We start from the raw sequence: 17,877 nt of genomic DNA, 5'->3' as shown, positions 1-17,877 counted from the left end.
CAAGTTCTTTAGGTTGGATTAGTTTTTATTATTATTATTATTATTTGATTAATCCATTTACCCATTGTTTTTTTCCCTAAATCAAGGATCACTCTGAGGAAGTAACAAGTTCAGCCTGGGACTCAAAAATCAAATATATCAAGCAACAATTTCAAACAGTAAGAAAATTATTTTTCATTGTATGAAAATACATTGTTTCAACAGTCAAAATCCAGCTGTGGGCTTTCATTTTGGAATGTCTATACATAACATCCGGTGTGCCTCCGAAAGTAAAATCTGGGTCTTAATGCGCATGTGCCAGTCTGCAACTGTCGTTCTTATTCTATGTTTATTCCCTGGCTTCTCTTGTCTTCAGATACATCATGAAAAAACAAAAGAAAATAACACACACGTGTATAAGTACAACGCAAAGATTCATAGTTATTTTCAACACTTAGTTATGTGGTCATTTTCTTTTGTAACAATAAAATGTTATAATTCATACTTGTATATTTGTCAGGGTTTTTTTCCCAAGTAAATTAAAAAGTTAAATTTATTGAAATGTATTCTATTCTACCATGTACGCATTTAAAATTTTTCTTTCTGTGTTTTTAATTTCACTCACTCACGGCGGGGGGCGCTTCACTTCCGCTTCCTCTTCCACAGAGCCACCCAGAACTGATTCAGATCAAGACTGAAGATGGTCACATCATATCACAAAATGTCCCTTCTAACCTATTTATAGTAACCCTTGTGATTGAGCCTGATCCATTCCCTGGTCAGACCAACATGAACAGGCTGTGTGTGTCTGCTGTCCGCGTAGAGTGCTCACAAAGTGCGCAGATGGTTTTATCCGGGTAGGTAACGCTAGCCGTGCACAGCTGCTTTCCGTGGCCCGACCTGCCTGCATCATTCAAGGGACGGTGCTCCTTTAACCCAGCAAAGGTAAACGAGTAAGCCTCTATATGATATCTGGTGACCCAATTCATGTGTCATCGGGGTGTCCTGTTCAGCAGATGGGTAGGCTGTTTACTAGCATCATGCTAATCTGCACCGTTATTAAAGTCAAAAGAACAGAGTCATCCTTAAGTGCATTTAATATTATGGGTTTTATTGCAGTTTCCCACACGGTCTGGACAAATGTAGGCTGCGATTTTGGCGTTTTCAAGTTCATCCACCCATTCATGGGTCTACCATATTAACTGATACATGTGTTTACTCATTTTTCATTAGATTTACTCATTTATCCAACAATTAATCGTCGACTTTTTTATCCACTCATACATCTAATTATCCACCCATCCATCTATCCATTTTTTATTTAATCATTCATCTGTGCATTCATTTGTCTGTCATCCATTGTTGTATCATCCATTCATCTATTTACATATTTATCCATCCAGCCATTTGTGCATCTTTGCATCCAAATGGTTGTCCTTGTCTTCTGTCCATCTGTCCATACCTTTATTGAGCTTTCCACCCCTGAATGATGTCATTTCTCCATATGTTTATCCATCTTTGCAGCCAAACATTTATGTCCATTTATTCATCCATCTGTCCAGCAGTCTGCTGTTTTTGCCGATTCCTTATCGAAAGGCTGATATTTATTGCAAACTATTGTATTTAAACTTGACAAATGAACAGAAAACAGGTAGAGAAAATCAAGTTAACATAAGTAAGGAATGACATGAATTAATGCATATTAACCCTTTACCTCTGAGTATTAGTTTGAGTCTGTCATATGTGTGAACAAATAAATACTTCAAGTCAGATATACCTGGATATTCATTAACCAGGTGCAGCCCTTTGCAAACATTGCCTTTCTTTCTTTGTTCTTATCAGTAACATTAGCAATAATCTGTTTGCAAAATGTTATGAGGAATATTACATAATCAAACAGGTTTGTAGAATTAAAAAAACACTGACAAATATTTGTTTTCCTCTTCCCACATTCAGCAACATGAATCTCTTCCGTCTAATATGTCGCCATAAGACGGCTCTGGTCATTGGTACTGTATGCAGTTTTGCCGTTGTCCTTGTCTTCTTGGCCAAATGTACATCAGAAACTCTAAAGCAGGGTCACCTGGATCCTCCGGGCTTTGCTCCCCACACCAAGTCTTTGCAGTTCCGTCCAGACCACCAGAATCCTGTGTCCTCTTCGAAAGACTTGTCAGCATTTCTCGTGGTCCTCATCACAACAGGACCCAAGTACACAGAACGCAGGAGCATTATCCGCAGCACCTGGCTTGCCAAACGTGACTCTGATGTTCTGGCCATGTTCGTGGTTGGAACTCAGGGCCTTTCCAGCGAAGACCTTCAGAATCTGAACACGGAGCAAGGACGGCACAAAGACTTGCTCTTACTGCCTGATCTGCGGGATTCTTATGAGAACCTGACACTAAAGCTGCTGCACATGTACTCCTGGCTGGACCAGAATGTGGACTTTAAGTTTGTCTTCAAAGCGGACGACGACACATTTGCTCGCTTGGACCTCCTTAAAGAGGAGCTGAAGGGGAAAGAGCCAAGCAAGTTGTACTGGGGTTTCTTTTCAGGGAGAGGCCGTGTGAAATCAGCTGGGAAGTGGCGCGAAAGCTCTTGGGACCTCTGTGATTATTACCTGCCCTATGCCCTGGGCGGGGGTTACATTCTCTCATCAGACCTGGTACGCTACGTGCATCTTAACGCGGGCTACCTCAAGATATGGCAGAGCGAGGACGTGTCACTGGGCGCCTGGCTGGCACCGGTGGATGTTCGGCGGACGCACGACCCGCGCTTCGACACGGAGTACAAGTCGCGAGGTTGCAACAACAAATACCTGGTGACGCACAAGCAGAGTTTGGAGGACATGTTGGAGAAACACCAGACTCTGCAGCGAGACGGGAGGCTCTGCAAAGAGGAGGTCAAGCTGCGGTTATCCTACATTTATGACTGGAGTGTTCCACCCTCACAGTGCTGCCAAAGGAAAGATGGGATTCCATAGTTTCTGTCCTTTGCCTAATAATATATATTTTAATACAAAATGAGGAATGTTCACGTTTTCCATTGGATCGCGATCTGTGTGGACGCTTTTAGAATTGTGCAATTGGTACTAGATGTCAGAAGACAAACAATACTCCAGTTGAAAACTTCATTCTAAACTGTCAAAAAAAAACAACCTTACATTCGTGGAAACACAAATGGATCCAGTGTAGAACTGATAGCACCAGTTATTTGCGTGTTTGTTTGCGTTTTCTCCTTCACATGCACTGTTACCTATAAACCGGAGCTATCTCACCAGCTCTTAATTGGACAAGAGGAAAGAACAGCTTTAATCAAGAGCTGGCTCTTGGAGACTTTAAACTGTCTAATTAAGGATAAAAACCTTAAAAACATTGAGCTTCAGTGTTATTTAAATGTCAAGTAAGCAATAGAATAAAACAAGCTCCCCGTCTCTAGGCTTTCTGTTCTTCATTTTATGGAAAGCCATATTTGGACTTAATTATGCGCTTTGCAGCACCATCTGGCATGTAATAAACCACCTTAAAGGTGCCACCTGCATATCATTTAGTGTTGCTGCATACTTCTGAATGACTTATGAATGTCAACAGATGCTCAATAGGAACCACTTGGTGTTCAAAAAGTGTATTGCCGCCAGGTGTTAGTTAAACATCTGGTGTTGCTTATCAAACTTCTATTGGTGTAGAATTAGTAACGCTGCTCTTAGATTTTTTTTTTTTTTGAGTTTTGTTTATTAAGTTTATTTAATGGGTAGTAGTCGCTAAATAACTGCCAGGTGGGGCTCTTAACATTATCTAGTGGTCACCAAGTGGAACTGCAAATTGATTATTAATGCCAAAACTGCTTTCTATAATAACACATCATGTAGCTGAGATGAGACAACAAGCTGCATAGAGCTGTGCATACAGACAGAGCGGAGTGGTAAGAAAAACATTTAAATGCAATTGATATTATTGCAGTCTTCAGTAATAATGCAATTTCATGTTTTCCTGATAATCCACAGCACAGTACTGTCCTGTTTTGTAGGTTTACTAAGAAGCACTATGGTGGAAAATTTTCTCTCTCATTTAAACTGGGAGGGCTCGAAAACCAATGCTAATATTCACTATAGTTTGGAAGTATTTAAACATTTTCAGATCCCTCAAAATGTCTAGTCAGAGCTTCGACAGATGTGGTTTTTGTGTTTTTTTGTAGATGTGTGATTTGGAAAAAAAAAACTTTCAACCAAGCCGAAGGTTGGTTTGAAACTCTCACTATAGTCTAGGCTTGGTTCTCAAGTCTGTTGATTTAGTCTTTGCATATGTTAATGTGGTGCAAAGACACCAATACATGAATTCCCTCTGATTTGTTTTTAGAAACAGACGGGGGTTTTAAACCGAGCTGTTACCTTTTCTGTGTAGTCTCGGACGTTTTCGACCTCAAGTTGTTCGACGTAAGTATTTCCCCAATTTAACGTCTCACTTCCTGAATAAAAGGCCAATGTCAATCCTGTTGCTTTTTTAGTCGTTTACTGCTTGAACCTCGCTGTGATCTCCAGTTTACAACCTCAGTAACTTAAATCCGTATGTGCTTCATCTGCTGAAACTTCTTCGTGGGCAATATTTAAAGTGTCGTCATACATGGAAACCTGGACATTACTCTCCCATATTGTTTTATTTCCCTTCTTTTTATATTCTGTGAAAGTAATTTTTTTGTGATTTATTTATTTATTATTAACTTATTCTGTAGCAAACGCAGCACTACAGTTTGGACTTAAGTGCAGTGGATGTTACTTCGGAACATGTTGGACTGAATGAACACAAATAATGGGTTATGAGAAATTTTCTTTTTTTTTTTTAAAACAACTTGTTTATGAACCATGCTACGTAAGGTTTTGTTTTAATGGTGCAAAAGAAAATGTTTGACTATATCTTATTGAAAAGGCCTTCCTCCTTATAGTAAAACTAATGTGAGAATGATATGACAAACATTAGCGGTACAAGAGTTTTTGTTTTTTTTTGTACTGTCGGGATCAGTGTATTTATTGTGCTAATCGTGAATGTTTGTTAGCAGCACACCTGGCACTTTTTTTCACTTGTTTTGTTTTTGTTTTTTCTAATTACTTTTAAGTTCCTGTAATGTTTCTTTGTTGGTAATTGTCGTTCTTGATGTGACTCTTCACCATAAACTCTCCTTTTTAATGTCTGTAATGTCTTAACACTTCGGGAAGTTTATGACACAGATTTGGATGATGGGCTGTAACATCGACTGGCGACCAGATTTGTTGGTTTGATTTTCAGTTTGGAAAAATTGTTTTCAGAAAAAAGAGATAAAAAAAGATCAACTTTCAAGCTTATTTTTAATGGCTCATGTTATGTTTTTGTAAATGTTGCAGTTCCCCTGTCCTCTGCGTTTATTCGTCACTTCTTATGCTTTTCTGATTGCTATCACATGTCTAAATGTTTTATTAAAAAAACCCAAATGTATGCTTGTCATTTCAAATTTACTTTGGTAATTTGGTAAAGAGTTCAATCTTAGTCAGGTAAAGTCCTGTGGACGAAAGTGTCTGCCCTCTAACAAATTTTATTTTGCCACGAGTAGAAGTTACAGATGATGAGCGTCATTTGAATATTAGACTGGGTAAATATGAATTAAATTTTTAAATGATTTAATTTAATTAGCAGAAAAAAATTATCCAAACTAGCCATCAAATTTGTAGAAAAGGAGTTTAAAAGTGGCAATGAGTCTTTTATGTAACTCTGGAGAAATATGTGCCAAGTCTTTTTCACAGAATTCTTGTAATTTAACATTTGAAGGTTTTCATGTATGAAAGGCGTATTTGTGGTATTAACCGCAGCACAGCAATTGGATTTTGTTGCATCTTCTTTTTAGTCAGCAGTATTTTTCTGCTTGGCACTCCCACATGGATGCCGTTTATTTTGAATCATAAACACTGACCTTAACCGAGGCAGATGAAGCATATCGATGTTGTTTTGTGTTCTCTGTGACTTCCTGGATGAGTCATCTTTGACCACTCCCCAGCCACTCCTGGGAAGGTTTGCCACTGTCCCATATATTCCCTGTTTGTTGCTTTTAGAGATAACTCAGCAGTTCTGTCACTCTACCCCTGTTGATATTCTGTCACCCTCCTCTTCTGGCTCAGCAAGGTTTTGGTGCTTCATTTGCGCTGTTGCAATGAGACAGTGCTAAGTAGTGATGGGAAGCTTGTCTTTTTTCAGAGCCGGCTCCTGTTGCTGCACTCACTCAAACCGCTCATAATTTATTATAATCTTCTGCGTCGAATTTTTGATTTAGCTGGATGTTTTTATATGTTAATAAATCTTGTAGCAGTTAGCGTTTTTATGATAAGCCTAACACTTTCCCAAATTTTTACATTTGTTCCATTATGAAAACAAACATTCTTACTTTTGTGTAATAGTTTATTGAAAATGTTATATTAATTTAACACAAAAACAAATGAACAAAACATTGCTGAGAAATCTACCAAACTGAACCAGAGGAGAACCAGAACCAAACTCGGCAACCAAACGATGTCCCCAATGCAGGCTGGTGTTTAAAAAAGAAAAAAAATCAAAAGCCTCAGCTTAGACGGACCGATGCAGTTTCTCCTTTTTTCACTTGTCATCTTTCCTCTCCTTCAAAGGAGACAAGTAGTAATTCACTATAGCAGCATACTGCTTTGAACAAATTAACAACATGAGAAATAATAAAAACAAAAGCAACAAAGACCTGAGAAATGATCTCATGTTTAAATACTACATCCGTTCTCCCTCAAGGACAATTTACTCTGGCCAGCAGTGTGAATAAGTGTTAATCTAACATAATTATGTGAAACAGTTATGCAGACTTTGAGGATTTCCTGGTTTCAGCCATCTCCTCCCCATTACTATTCCTCAAGAAAACAAAACCGGTCATGGCTATATGGTTAAGTTGCCTTTGTAAAGTCAGACCTTTTTGATTTTTTTTTTTAGGGGTTTCCATCACACAATGTTATAACAGCATGTTTTAGTCTATCAGCGGTTTACGTGACGAGTTGTAATTCTTTATTACACTTCCTAGTGTTACATTTAATTCATTCTACTTTATTTGTTTCCTTGTCTCAAACCCACCCAAAATCTATCTTAATTTTCCCCCATCAAATATAGAAAAAATCACCTGCAAAGCATTTGTGCTTAGGGCACCACAATGCCTAGCAACAGTCCTGTAGCTCAGCATACTTCATGTGGTCAGACAGGTTCAGTCTGTTCACAATCAGGCCTGGCAGAGTAACTCAACTCAAACACAGCAGTTTCCTTTTATAGTAAAAGAGCTGAATTGCCCCTTTGAGTTAAAAATGACACAGCCATGACTACAATCTACGTACAGCCTACAGGAAACTTTTTCTAGTGCTTGTATAGATTCATATTAAGTTGATCACTGTTTTGGCAATAACTGGTTGGATGTATGCGATTCTCGATTGAAATATGTTGTTTCAAATAAATAATGATGCTCCTTTTAGATGATAGAAACAAACCACACTGTCACAGTTAGAATGTTTATTTCTCTATTTGCATTAGGAAGAATGTGGAACGTGCTTCAGGGATTGTCTCACGCGAACAAACTCTGGCACATTTTTCAGGCCTTCCCTCCACTTCTTCTCCTCCAGCTCAGACTGCAAAACAGAAAACATTTTTTTGTGTGTGTTTTTTAAGGTTTCACGATCCCAGAGAAAATGAATCACTGAACAGTTGCTATTTTCCCCCCTCGGTGTGCTTACATGTTGTATTCTCTGCTGTCTCCTGCGCAGTTTGACCTCTAAGTCGGAGCGAGGTTGGAGAGACAGTTCCGTTTTCTTGAGCTGCTCTCTGTTTTTGCTTTCGAGCACACGTTGCAGCTCCGGCTTCGTTCGCGGCAGCATACCCCTGGAGATGCAACAGATTATTACCAGAGGGCTTGGTCTCTGGAATGAGTCACAAATGCTGCTGAGCGTGTAACACATAAATCAGTGCGGGCACAATGCACAGTACACTCCTTAATTATAGGAACTCAGGTTGAAGATGTGAAAAAAATTGAAATAAATGACTCTTATGGAGACTTGTTGACTCCTAACCTATGGCAGGTTTTGACACGACTCATATAGGCTTTTGCCCAGGGCGGCAGTGGTAAAGGGGTGGGGGGGGGACACCTGTACCATTTCAAAAATAGAACATATTTATCTGTTAGTTGTTCTTTGAACACATTTGCTACTGCTTTCATACATGTGCATCCAATGGGAGTTGGTGCCCTTTTTTACTGTCTACAGTTAGAGGTTTTTTGCCTTTGATCACACAGATTCCCCAAATGGGGTGAAATGCATGTTGTTTTGTGGCTTCTTTTCTTTTAGGTAAATTGGCTGGACAACTTCCACAACTAGCTCATTATTTCAAAAACTAGAACAGCTTCTATGGCTGGTTGTGTCATGGAAGCAGCCATAGGAGAAAGTAGAGGTAAAGCAAGTGGTATAAGAAAGGTCTGAAAACACCATCTGATTTTGATGCTGAGAAAACAACTTGTCTTCTGCTTCAGAGGTGTACACAGAATCAATATAGAAAACAATAAATTCTCATAGTACTTTTTTGTAAAGGCTATTGATTTAGGAGTTAGGGAGTGAGGGGCAAAGAAGTTATGAATCAGACAAGAACTGAGAGTGGTGGGTCAGGGCCCGAGAACAATGCTGGCAGTCAGAAAATCATTTTATTTTCACTCGTAAAGACATATCTGCCATCCTTAAAATGTTCTTTCATCTTTTCCAATTTGAACATTGGAAAATGTTCAAAATGGAGAAATAGACCACTCTGTCACAATATATTTGTAGCTACAGGCATTAAAAATCAATTGCTAATATAAAGTTATTTGATATTGATCACCTTAAAGTATCACAGAACAAAAAGAATATCTTCTTTTAATTAATTTGCCAAAAATGATTAGGAGTGAATCACTAGGAATGCCAAACATTGTGACAGCAATCATTTTACAAAAACACACAAACAAAAAAAATAATATAGAACAATAGGTGCATTTTTCTGCATTTTTTTAAATGGAAGGTTTTTAAAAATGCAGCAAAAGATTATTTCATCTTAAGGCATCTTTACCATTGGTTCCAAAAAATGTAGAAGGTGATATAAGTGCTCAAGTATTAGAAATCCACACTGTTAGAGATTGAACCCATAAAGCTAGTGGACAGTCTTTATTGACATAAGCTGTACTTCTTCATTTTAGAAAAGAAAAACACCTGTTTTAGGGATAATCAGGGATATTCAGAAGAGAGTTTGGCCTTTGAGTCGACCTATACCACCTGGACAGAGTGCTTATCTATGTCCACAGCTCCAAGACAGCTGGACAGGGAAAGCCTAAGAGGATTCAATGACTCAAACAAGGAGACAGATAAAATACAGGACTAGCACTGCGACTTGATTTACAACAACTTGATTTATAATATAGAGACAATACAGAAAGCACCTCCTTCTGAAATGACCTAGCTGAAAAGGCACATCAATCTCCTAAAACACTGAACCTGTATTTAATACCACCAAAAAAAGAAAAACAAAGATTCCAGGGAGTCAATGGAAGTCTAAATATCATCTGTTCCCATGTTTTCAGCTCCCTTGTATGTGTTTTTGTGATAATGCTGAAATGACCTGATTGTTGTCAGACAGAAAGCTGTTTCCTCACCGTCTGTGGCAGAATAGGAGCTCCTGATGAAGAGCTCTCCGTTGGACAGAGGCCAGGATGGGATTTATCAGCTTTTGTGGTTTGATGAGGTCATCTTCCTCCTGTTGTTGATTTTCAATCACCTGGTGAGGCGGCCTGATCCAACACTGCGCTCTGTCTGATACGGATAAATTCAACGTCAGTGTGCGTCAGTGTCTGTGCTACACCAGAGCTAACTCTCGGCAAGACAGAAAATGTACGCCATAAATCATGTGATTTATATTTTAACGTTGAATTGCAAAATATGAAAAAGCTTAGGCTTTTTCAGTTTACAGATCAAATGTAAACAATGAATCTTACTTGTTTTGGTTCTGAGACCATTTTTTTGTGCTACCTAAAAAAAAAAAAAAGGTCAGTTAGAAACTGTTAGGCTCAAATCATACAAATCCACAAAGACAACCATTCCCTCAATCAAGCATGTAAACCATTGAATTAGGTATATGTTTTAAATAAAATGGGTAATTAAATTTCTGTTTGATCATAACAACACAGGAAACGATAAATAACTAAGCATGGTTCTTCTAAACACTACAGAAATCCAATTTTTATTAAGTTTATCAACAATTGTTGGATTGTTCAGCATTTTAGAAACAGTTTGTATTATTTTTATTCATCTTATCCATGTCAGAACAATAAAATATGAATTAAAACCCTTTACTCTAAAATTTGTATTATGCAAATAAGGAAAGAAAAATTGCTGTGATTTTGAAATCATTATGAAATGAAATTGGATATAAAAAACTTCAGCATAGAGTTGGCTGACTAAATAAATGGTTTTCTATTATTGTGTGTCCGCTACATTTTTGTTAATCAACAATTTAATAGATTTTTGTTGTTCAAGATTTTCAAAAAATGTATAGCTAAAAAAAAAAGAATTATAGGATGATCATTTGATACTGCATCTCTGCACAGTAACACAAATGTCACAGAAATTTTAAGCCAGAAACAGTTATTAGAACAGCTTAACATTGTTTTCCTTTTTACATTTTTATTTCTTGAGGAAATCTTTTTGCTTCCTAATTATATCATCTAATAGCAGCGCATTGATCATAATAAGACAATCTTACCTGCATGTTTTGGTAGAGACGCATTGCTTTGGATAAGGTACTCCGCACAAACGGATGATGCAGGAGAAGCTTTCTCTGCTGTTTGCACACTGTGAGCTGCAGTAGCTGTGAGGTGGATCAGAACAGCTGTGCCACTCTGTCAAATCTTGTTAAGTGTCTTATGACCCTTTGTTCTACCCCTATTATCATTAGAGGACAAACTTCTGTTGTTTTTGCACTGCAGCAGGAGCACCATACGCACAGATTAGGATAATGAAACATGATGTCGGGGATAACACCAAAGTCTTTACACAAATGAGCATCTGCTTTGTAGACATATTTATTAAAGGCTATAAGTACTCACACTGTCACATTAAAGTTTACCTTGTTGTTAAATTGCACTTTTCTCTTTACGGTACTGAGATAAAACCTTAGAATTAATAAGTATAAATAACACATGAATGAAAAAGAAAGCTCATAGTAAAACATTACTTACAAAAAACACAAAAATTATGCTTTAATGTAAAAAACAACAAATACATAAAAACCTGATGTATATACAGTACCATACAATGGCAATCAGCAAAATAAATGAACAAAGATACAAATAGCTAAAATAAAATCTATCCACTGGCATAAATAAATGAATGATAAAACAAATAAATCTGACATATGTACAATATCATAAAAATCTAGAAAAGTAATAATTAAATAAAATCTTATATATGATGAGTATTGTGCACACTGATGTAAATGAAAATATACAAACAATAAATTAATTAATTAATACATTGGATACAGTACCATGCACTGGTAAATATATGAACATAAAAAAAACAAGACAATTTTTCACATAAAATGTGTTGTTCTTTAATTAAAATCATATTTTTTGTTGATTGTTTATTAATACCTTATTTGGCAATTACATTTATAGTACACCAAAATAAATTATTTCTTCTTCTATCATGCAACATCCAGAGTTGTTGAGTATATTTGATGAAGCAGGGAGGATACCCAAAAGCATCATATTACAGTGCCTGTCTGGTGGCATGAGAAAGAAAAAAATCCAAATCGATTGAAATATAAATAAGATCAGACTTGTCAGTTATTTCCATTATTAATGCTAATAATTAACGTTAGTATTAAGCCGTGCCCACGAATTAAACAAGTCATGACTACGATTTCTTTCTGTCCAATGTCACCATACGGGCTCCGTATAATGCTTTTTATTACAAACCTGTGGATTTCAATGAGGTCCTACCAATAATCTCCAGTAGGTGGCAGTAATATCAGTTGGACAACAACAAACGTACAACATAAAGGAAGAGTGTTAGGCAGGAAAACGGAAAAGTCAAACGAGTAACCAGGATGCGACACAGAATACCTTCTCTTTAAACTGTAGGATGGTTTGTTAATTATTAAGAAGAAAACCTCATATAACATAGTCAGAGGCCAAATTGAAGCTATGACGAATGGTAAGTAAATTGCTTTATCCGGCAGGTTAACGTGAGGAGAATAGTTTTAAGTTGGCTTAGTTGTGAAGAGCAGAGCTAGTGAAGGCTAGCTGGGCTGTAGACGTGGCCCCTGGTGCTGCTTTCTGTCATGTCATGAAAACCGAAATAAACCCACCATTCATTCTGATACGGACTGATCTGATTGTTTTTTGAAGCGTTACAAATGGACCGTCAAGCTCCTTGACAGTAAAATAAAATTACAATTCGAGTTGTTGGGCTACCAAGTAGTTTGCTAACTAGCATTAGTCGATGAGGCTAACTCTAAACAAATCAGGATGTCCAGGTGAACCTTGGTTGTGAAGTGTGTATTCTTCTTTTTTATGGTTGGTATCTTTGTCGGTAGTGGACAGATGTAGACTTAACCTTAAAAATGTTGACATTACTGGAACTGACCAAAACTGACTAGCAGAAGATTAATTGAAACAGCTTTTGCTACTTTTGCTTTTCAGAAATGGTTAGTCAAGCCTAGCCTGCGTGGGAAAGAATTAACACTTGAATTTAAACATTTACATGGAAGGAGAACATTTAGACAAGCAGCCTGCTCACATTTCCAGGTGCATCTCAATAAATTATATTATCCAAAAACTACAATTATTTCTGTAATTAATTAAAAAAGCAAAAAATAATATGATCGAAATTCATACAAAACAACCTATTTGCTTATGATATTACATAATTTTAAAAACTGGATTTTCAGTGAATGAAATAACCTGCGTAATCATAGCAAACACGCTGACGTCATAGTTGTCAAGTTGGAGTCAATATTTTCAGAGCCACCACACAGAGACTTATCCAGGACGGCAGCTGCAAAATCACGTGTTTAGCGACTCCTGAAGCAGAGATGTCCGAGCCAGGTTACCTGGGCTAAGGCGAAAATAAACAACTACTGTTCAAATTTTTCATATGGAAATAAATTTTACATTCTATTCGGAGATCAAGATCCCAGAGTCTGAAAGGAAGAGCGAGGAGGCACAAAGTTGATGTTGTCGTAATGGTGAAAAAAGGCATATGTAAAATTACCCACGGTGTTACCTGTAGTTTTACAGAAGTTCTCTTATTTATTTTTATGAAATTAATGGCCTAGTTTACATCTGAGTAACGGTTTGTAATGTTTGTCCTCTTTTGCAGTGTACTCCTTAGACGGCATCCTTGTATTTGGGCTGCTGTTCATCTGCACTTGTGCATACCTCAAAAAGGTACCGCGTCTCAACAGCTGGTTGCTGTCAGAGAAGAAAGGAGTGTGGGGCGTCTTCTACAAAGGTAAACAAAGTAAAATACCCCAACAGAATAATAATTCAACATATTGCACTTATTTTAAAAAATGAAATCATCATAGTGTTTTAGATATTGTTGGAGAGTTTTGCTGTGCAGAAATAATGCCATATTTTGTCATTAATAGAGGAAATGTTTGTGCCATTCATGCCCAACTTTGTCATTATAGAGCTTAGCAAATAATACAACTGGGAAAACTTTTAAAAATTCCAATTAGACCAGTATGTGTCATTGTCACAGAGTAACTTTTATTTTTATTCTGCATTTAACTTACTAGATTTTCCAAAACATTTGACATAGTTAGTAAATAGTGAGATAAGCACTCATTTATCCAGTTTATACCAACAAATTACCAAAATGCCGACATGTCCTGACACTCATTTCTGAAACGCCTGCAACCCTAACGAGATATCTGTGGTTTGCTCGGGTGGGTGCCTATCTCTTTATGGTGGTCATTGGGCTCTGACATTAAAGTTGAACTAAAATGTTTCTGTTTCTTGAGACACTTTGTTGCTAATTTGGAGGCGTGCCATCCAGGATCGTTGTCCATTTGGAAGACCCAATTTGTGCCTGAGCTTTAACACACTCTTATGTCTGTAATGTTGCTTTACTAATTTAGTGTAATGCTCTTTCTCCATGATGTCATGTATTTTGTGAAGTGCACCAGTCGCTCCTGCAGTAAATGCACAACTTGATGCTGCCACCACTGTACTCCTCAGTGGGATGGTGTTCACAGGCTTCTCTGTTTTTCCCTTAAATGTAACAATGGTGTTTATAGCCAAACATACTTCAATTTTAGTTTCATCAGATCACAGGACATGTCTTCAAAAATCAGAGTCCTTGTCCCTAAATCCATTTGCAGAAAGTTAAAAAAAAAACTTTAATGCATTACTTCACCCCATTTTGGTACATGACTCATTTAATTGCAAATGAAACTCTCTTACCTGATTCAGCGAGCTTCTTCACAAGGTCTTCATCTATTATTTTGGGATTCACACACTTATTTAACCCCAGCCACATTCATCTCTTGCTCCTATCTGGTATGAAGGATGGACATTCCTGCTGTGTTTGCAAAATAATTGTGGGAACAGAACAGCGTGACACTTTAGGGAATCTTGTACGCAAGATATCTGTTTCAGTTAAAGTATATATCAGCAAAGGAAGCAGAGTGTTCAGGTGTTGCCCTAAAATACATCTTTCCTGTGCTGTATCTATGCATCACTGACATGTAATCTTCTTCCTCCAATATCTCATTCTCAGCTGCAATAATTGGGACAAGGCTTCACATCGCTGTGGCGATTTCCTGCTTGATCATGGCCTTTTATGTCATCTTCCTGAAATGATAGTCACCTTGGACTGGACAGACTGAGTGGCTGCTGGCTGAGAACGGACTCATCTCTGTGGTCCTGTGTCAATCCTCGCCATGGGGGCTGCCTCGAAGTGACAGACAAAACCCCCGCTGGGCTTCTGGACCCTTGTAAATATCAAGCCAGTGCTGCCCCCTTCTGGAGACTAGGCATATAACTCTTCCCTGAATATGTATGCACTACAGTGATGGAGGATATTGTGAATCTACAAATCCTACAATTGAGAGAACCTGCTGGTTCTCTTGATTTCATTCTGTCGTTGGGTTGTATTATTTGTCTTAATTAAGACACTCACATGATTATTATTAATACTGTACTTTAAAACAGCAGAATGAAGGGTGAAATGTTCATACACTTTACCTGTGTACAATTTAAAATTTGCCACACTGTACATATAAAAAAATAAATAAATAATAGAAATCCAATGATTAATTCCACTTGCTCCCAGTTATACTGTTGTTTATGTATTGCTTTTCCTAGCACCGGTGGAGGGAAAGATAAAACTAATATATAAATATCTCCTTGTCTACACTATTTTTAAAAAAAATTGCTTTTAATCTTGTACATTTTCTTACTAGCGCCTCTTATGTTTGGCATCTCCTAAACATGTTTCAGGTTTGAAGGACACTTTTTGTACAAGTTTATGTTCCGTTTGTTCGATCGTCACCACGGACGCTTTTCCACATTTTGTCTTGTTACAATCAAAAATATCATTGTGCTTTACTGGAATTATATGTGAAGTACTGAAACAATGTAGTTCATATTTGTGAAGCAGAAGGAAAATGATGCATGCTTTTCAAATAAAAGAAAAAACAAAAATGTGGTGAGCATTTGAATTCAGATCCCCTAAGTCGATACTACTAGAACTGTTTGTGCTGCACACAAACAGTTTCATGTTTTCTTTGCTGTGTATTTACCAGTTTGCAATTCACATTTTTGTTAAACTGCTTAAATTCAATTAAGGATCTGGACTTTACGGTTCTGGCTCAGTTAAAAATCTCCAAAATACTTTTGTACCTTTTTGTTTCTAGGACTGATTTCTATATAGAATAATCTTAAGAACAGAACCTTACTAGTTCCTTCTACCTGCTGGAGAACAAAATTCCTACAGCATGATGCTGCCACCACCATGGTTCCATGTGATTCAGGATGATGTGCATTGTTCATTTTGTTACAAATTACATTTCTCATCTTGTTATAAACTGCTACACAACTTTATCCCCAACCTGTCTGCTGTGTTCCTTGGTCTTTGTGAAGCCTTTTCTTCTAAAAAAAATTTCTTTAGCAAACCTCTGAGGCCTCCACAGAACAGATCAGGTGTAATGAGTACTGATCTTTTGTATGTTTTAAAATTTTCTGACTGAAATTAAATCACACATGTGAGATTTGTATTAGTGAAAGGAGATATTGAAACAAAATTTTCTTTCTCTTGACAATTGAGTGCTAGATTATGACCCATGCAGTCCCTTTATAATTTATACTAAGCATGTATTAATGTGATGAAAGGGGTTGAGATCAGTTCAAGATCTATCACTAATCTACCAAATTTGCAGATTACCACAGAAGAACTCTAAATGAAGAAAATGCTAAATTAGCTACATTTAATTTGTCTGAAGATGCAAAAGCAATGCCAAACTGGTTCTGTGATCATGCCAATTTATTCATTTGCTGTTAATCAGATTTCATTATTTGTACTATTAAAATGCATTGTTTTGGAGAATTCAATGATGTTTTGATAAAGAAAAAATTCAAACAGTCTCTGCTTCTTGTGTTTGAAAAACACATTGTATTCCTCAAGTGTTAGTACCCATGAAGCAGAACTCAACATACACGTGTCTGCATGTTTCAGATTGTCAACTTGTTTCAAAATAGCTCACAGCCATTGTGGTCAGCGTTTTTCTCAAAACAATACATTGTTTTTGTGCTTTCACTTTCACCCCCAAACCTTCATGCACGTTGCAGAAACTCCCTGTAGAATTTCCCATCTTAATAGTTTTACCCCCTTCAAGCATAGTGGTGGGCTCTACGTGCTGCTACTGGCTTTAAGTTGACTTCCAGTCAGTTCAACTTAGCGTATTTTTGATTTATATAATTTACCTTTTCAATTTCATCTAGTGTATTTATGAGAGTGCTACACATGCTTTCTTATTAATGTTTTTGAACAAACAGTAGCAAAAATAGTGTACATGCAAAAGCTAGTACATCACCAAGTTGTCCCTTCACCTTCTTTTCTTCAGAACAGTTTTTATGAATGAAGTAATTGAACGTCATGTTCATTACAGGCTTTTTAGTGGCAAAAGCAGTTATGAATTGAAACATCGCCATTGGGCTTGTACTGCAAAATGTGTTAACCTCAAAGGATAAGAGATGGAATACAAGTGTGCTCTTTATAAATAAGATAAAGATCAAAAGCTATTAATATACTTCCTGTCCAAATACAGAGCCTCCAGATCCAATATCTATTGTGCATATAAAACTAAACAATTTATATGCATGTCTATGTATCTAAAATCTTTGACATTTACTGCCATGTCATCTTCTTTAATAAATATGGTGTGACAAATTTTGAAAATGCCAAGGAAATGTGTTTTTTGTAAAATCTACCTCCTTGAGCATGTCAGTTGACAAAATGCACAGTTTTGTGCTTGACCCACTCATCTTTTGGTAAATATGTCTGTCTTTACAGAATCAAGCCAGCAAATAGCAAATATTAAAATGTTGTCTTGCAGTCGTTTAAAACATGGACATAGATCAAAGCATTATTCAAGCCTTAAAATAGTCCAATTCAAATTAAGACCATGATCAAATTGATAATCAAGCAAAACTTGAAAACTGTTCAACACTGTTGCTCTTCCTCCAGTCTGACTGAGATTGAGCCATTTTTTCTTGCATAAAAAAATGGTCTGTAGATATACAAAGCAGGTGGGGACGAAAACAAAAGTTGTACAGATCTAACTGTAAAAGGGCTGAATA

At 37.0% G+C, this 17,877-nt stretch overlaps 3 protein-coding genes across 3 annotated transcripts; 2 read left to right on the top strand and 1 right to left on the bottom strand.

Moving 5' to 3' along the window:
• The first annotated feature begins 620 nt into the window (after positions 1-620).
• On the top strand, positions 621-5,441 carry b3galt6 (UDP-Gal:betaGal beta 1,3-galactosyltransferase polypeptide 6). Its single transcript, XM_032549583.1, has 2 exons — positions 621-924; positions 1,936-5,441. Exon 2 carries the CDS (start codon positions 1,940-1,942, stop codon positions 2,957-2,959), a length of 1,020 nt encoding a protein of 339 aa, XP_032405474.1. The 5' UTR covers positions 621-924; positions 1,936-1,939; the 3' UTR covers positions 2,960-5,441.
• Positions 5,442-7,496: 2,055 nt separating this feature from the next.
• LOC116710511 (protein FAM107B) lies at positions 7,497-10,878 on the bottom strand. Its single transcript, XM_032549599.1, has 5 exons — positions 10,773-10,878; positions 10,006-10,039; positions 9,667-9,823; positions 7,733-7,877; positions 7,497-7,627 (listed from the first exon to the last, which is right to left on the bottom strand). The coding sequence occupies exons 1-5, from the start codon at positions 10,794-10,796 to the stop codon at positions 7,529-7,531; spliced, it is 459 nt and encodes a 152-aa protein (XP_032405490.1). The 5' UTR covers positions 10,797-10,878; the 3' UTR covers positions 7,497-7,528.
• A 1,191-nt stretch (positions 10,879-12,069) lies between these two features.
• Positions 12,070-16,129, top strand: tmem167b (transmembrane protein 167B). Its single transcript, XM_032549607.1, has 3 exons — positions 12,070-12,226; positions 13,394-13,525; positions 14,798-16,129. The coding sequence occupies exons 1-3, from the start codon at positions 12,217-12,219 to the stop codon at positions 14,878-14,880; spliced, it is 225 nt and encodes a 74-aa protein (XP_032405498.1). The 5' UTR covers positions 12,070-12,216; the 3' UTR covers positions 14,881-16,129.
• Positions 16,130-17,877: the final 1,748 nt, after the last annotated feature.

The sequence above is a fragment of the Xiphophorus hellerii genome, chromosome 20 (genome assembly GCF_003331165.1).
Source record: "Xiphophorus hellerii strain 12219 chromosome 20, Xiphophorus_hellerii-4.1, whole genome shotgun sequence".
Taxonomy (NCBI): domain Eukaryota; kingdom Metazoa; phylum Chordata; class Actinopteri; order Cyprinodontiformes; family Poeciliidae; genus Xiphophorus; species Xiphophorus hellerii.
The sequence above is the reverse complement of the archived record's forward strand: the minus strand, read 5'-3'. Positions and strand labels throughout refer to the sequence as shown.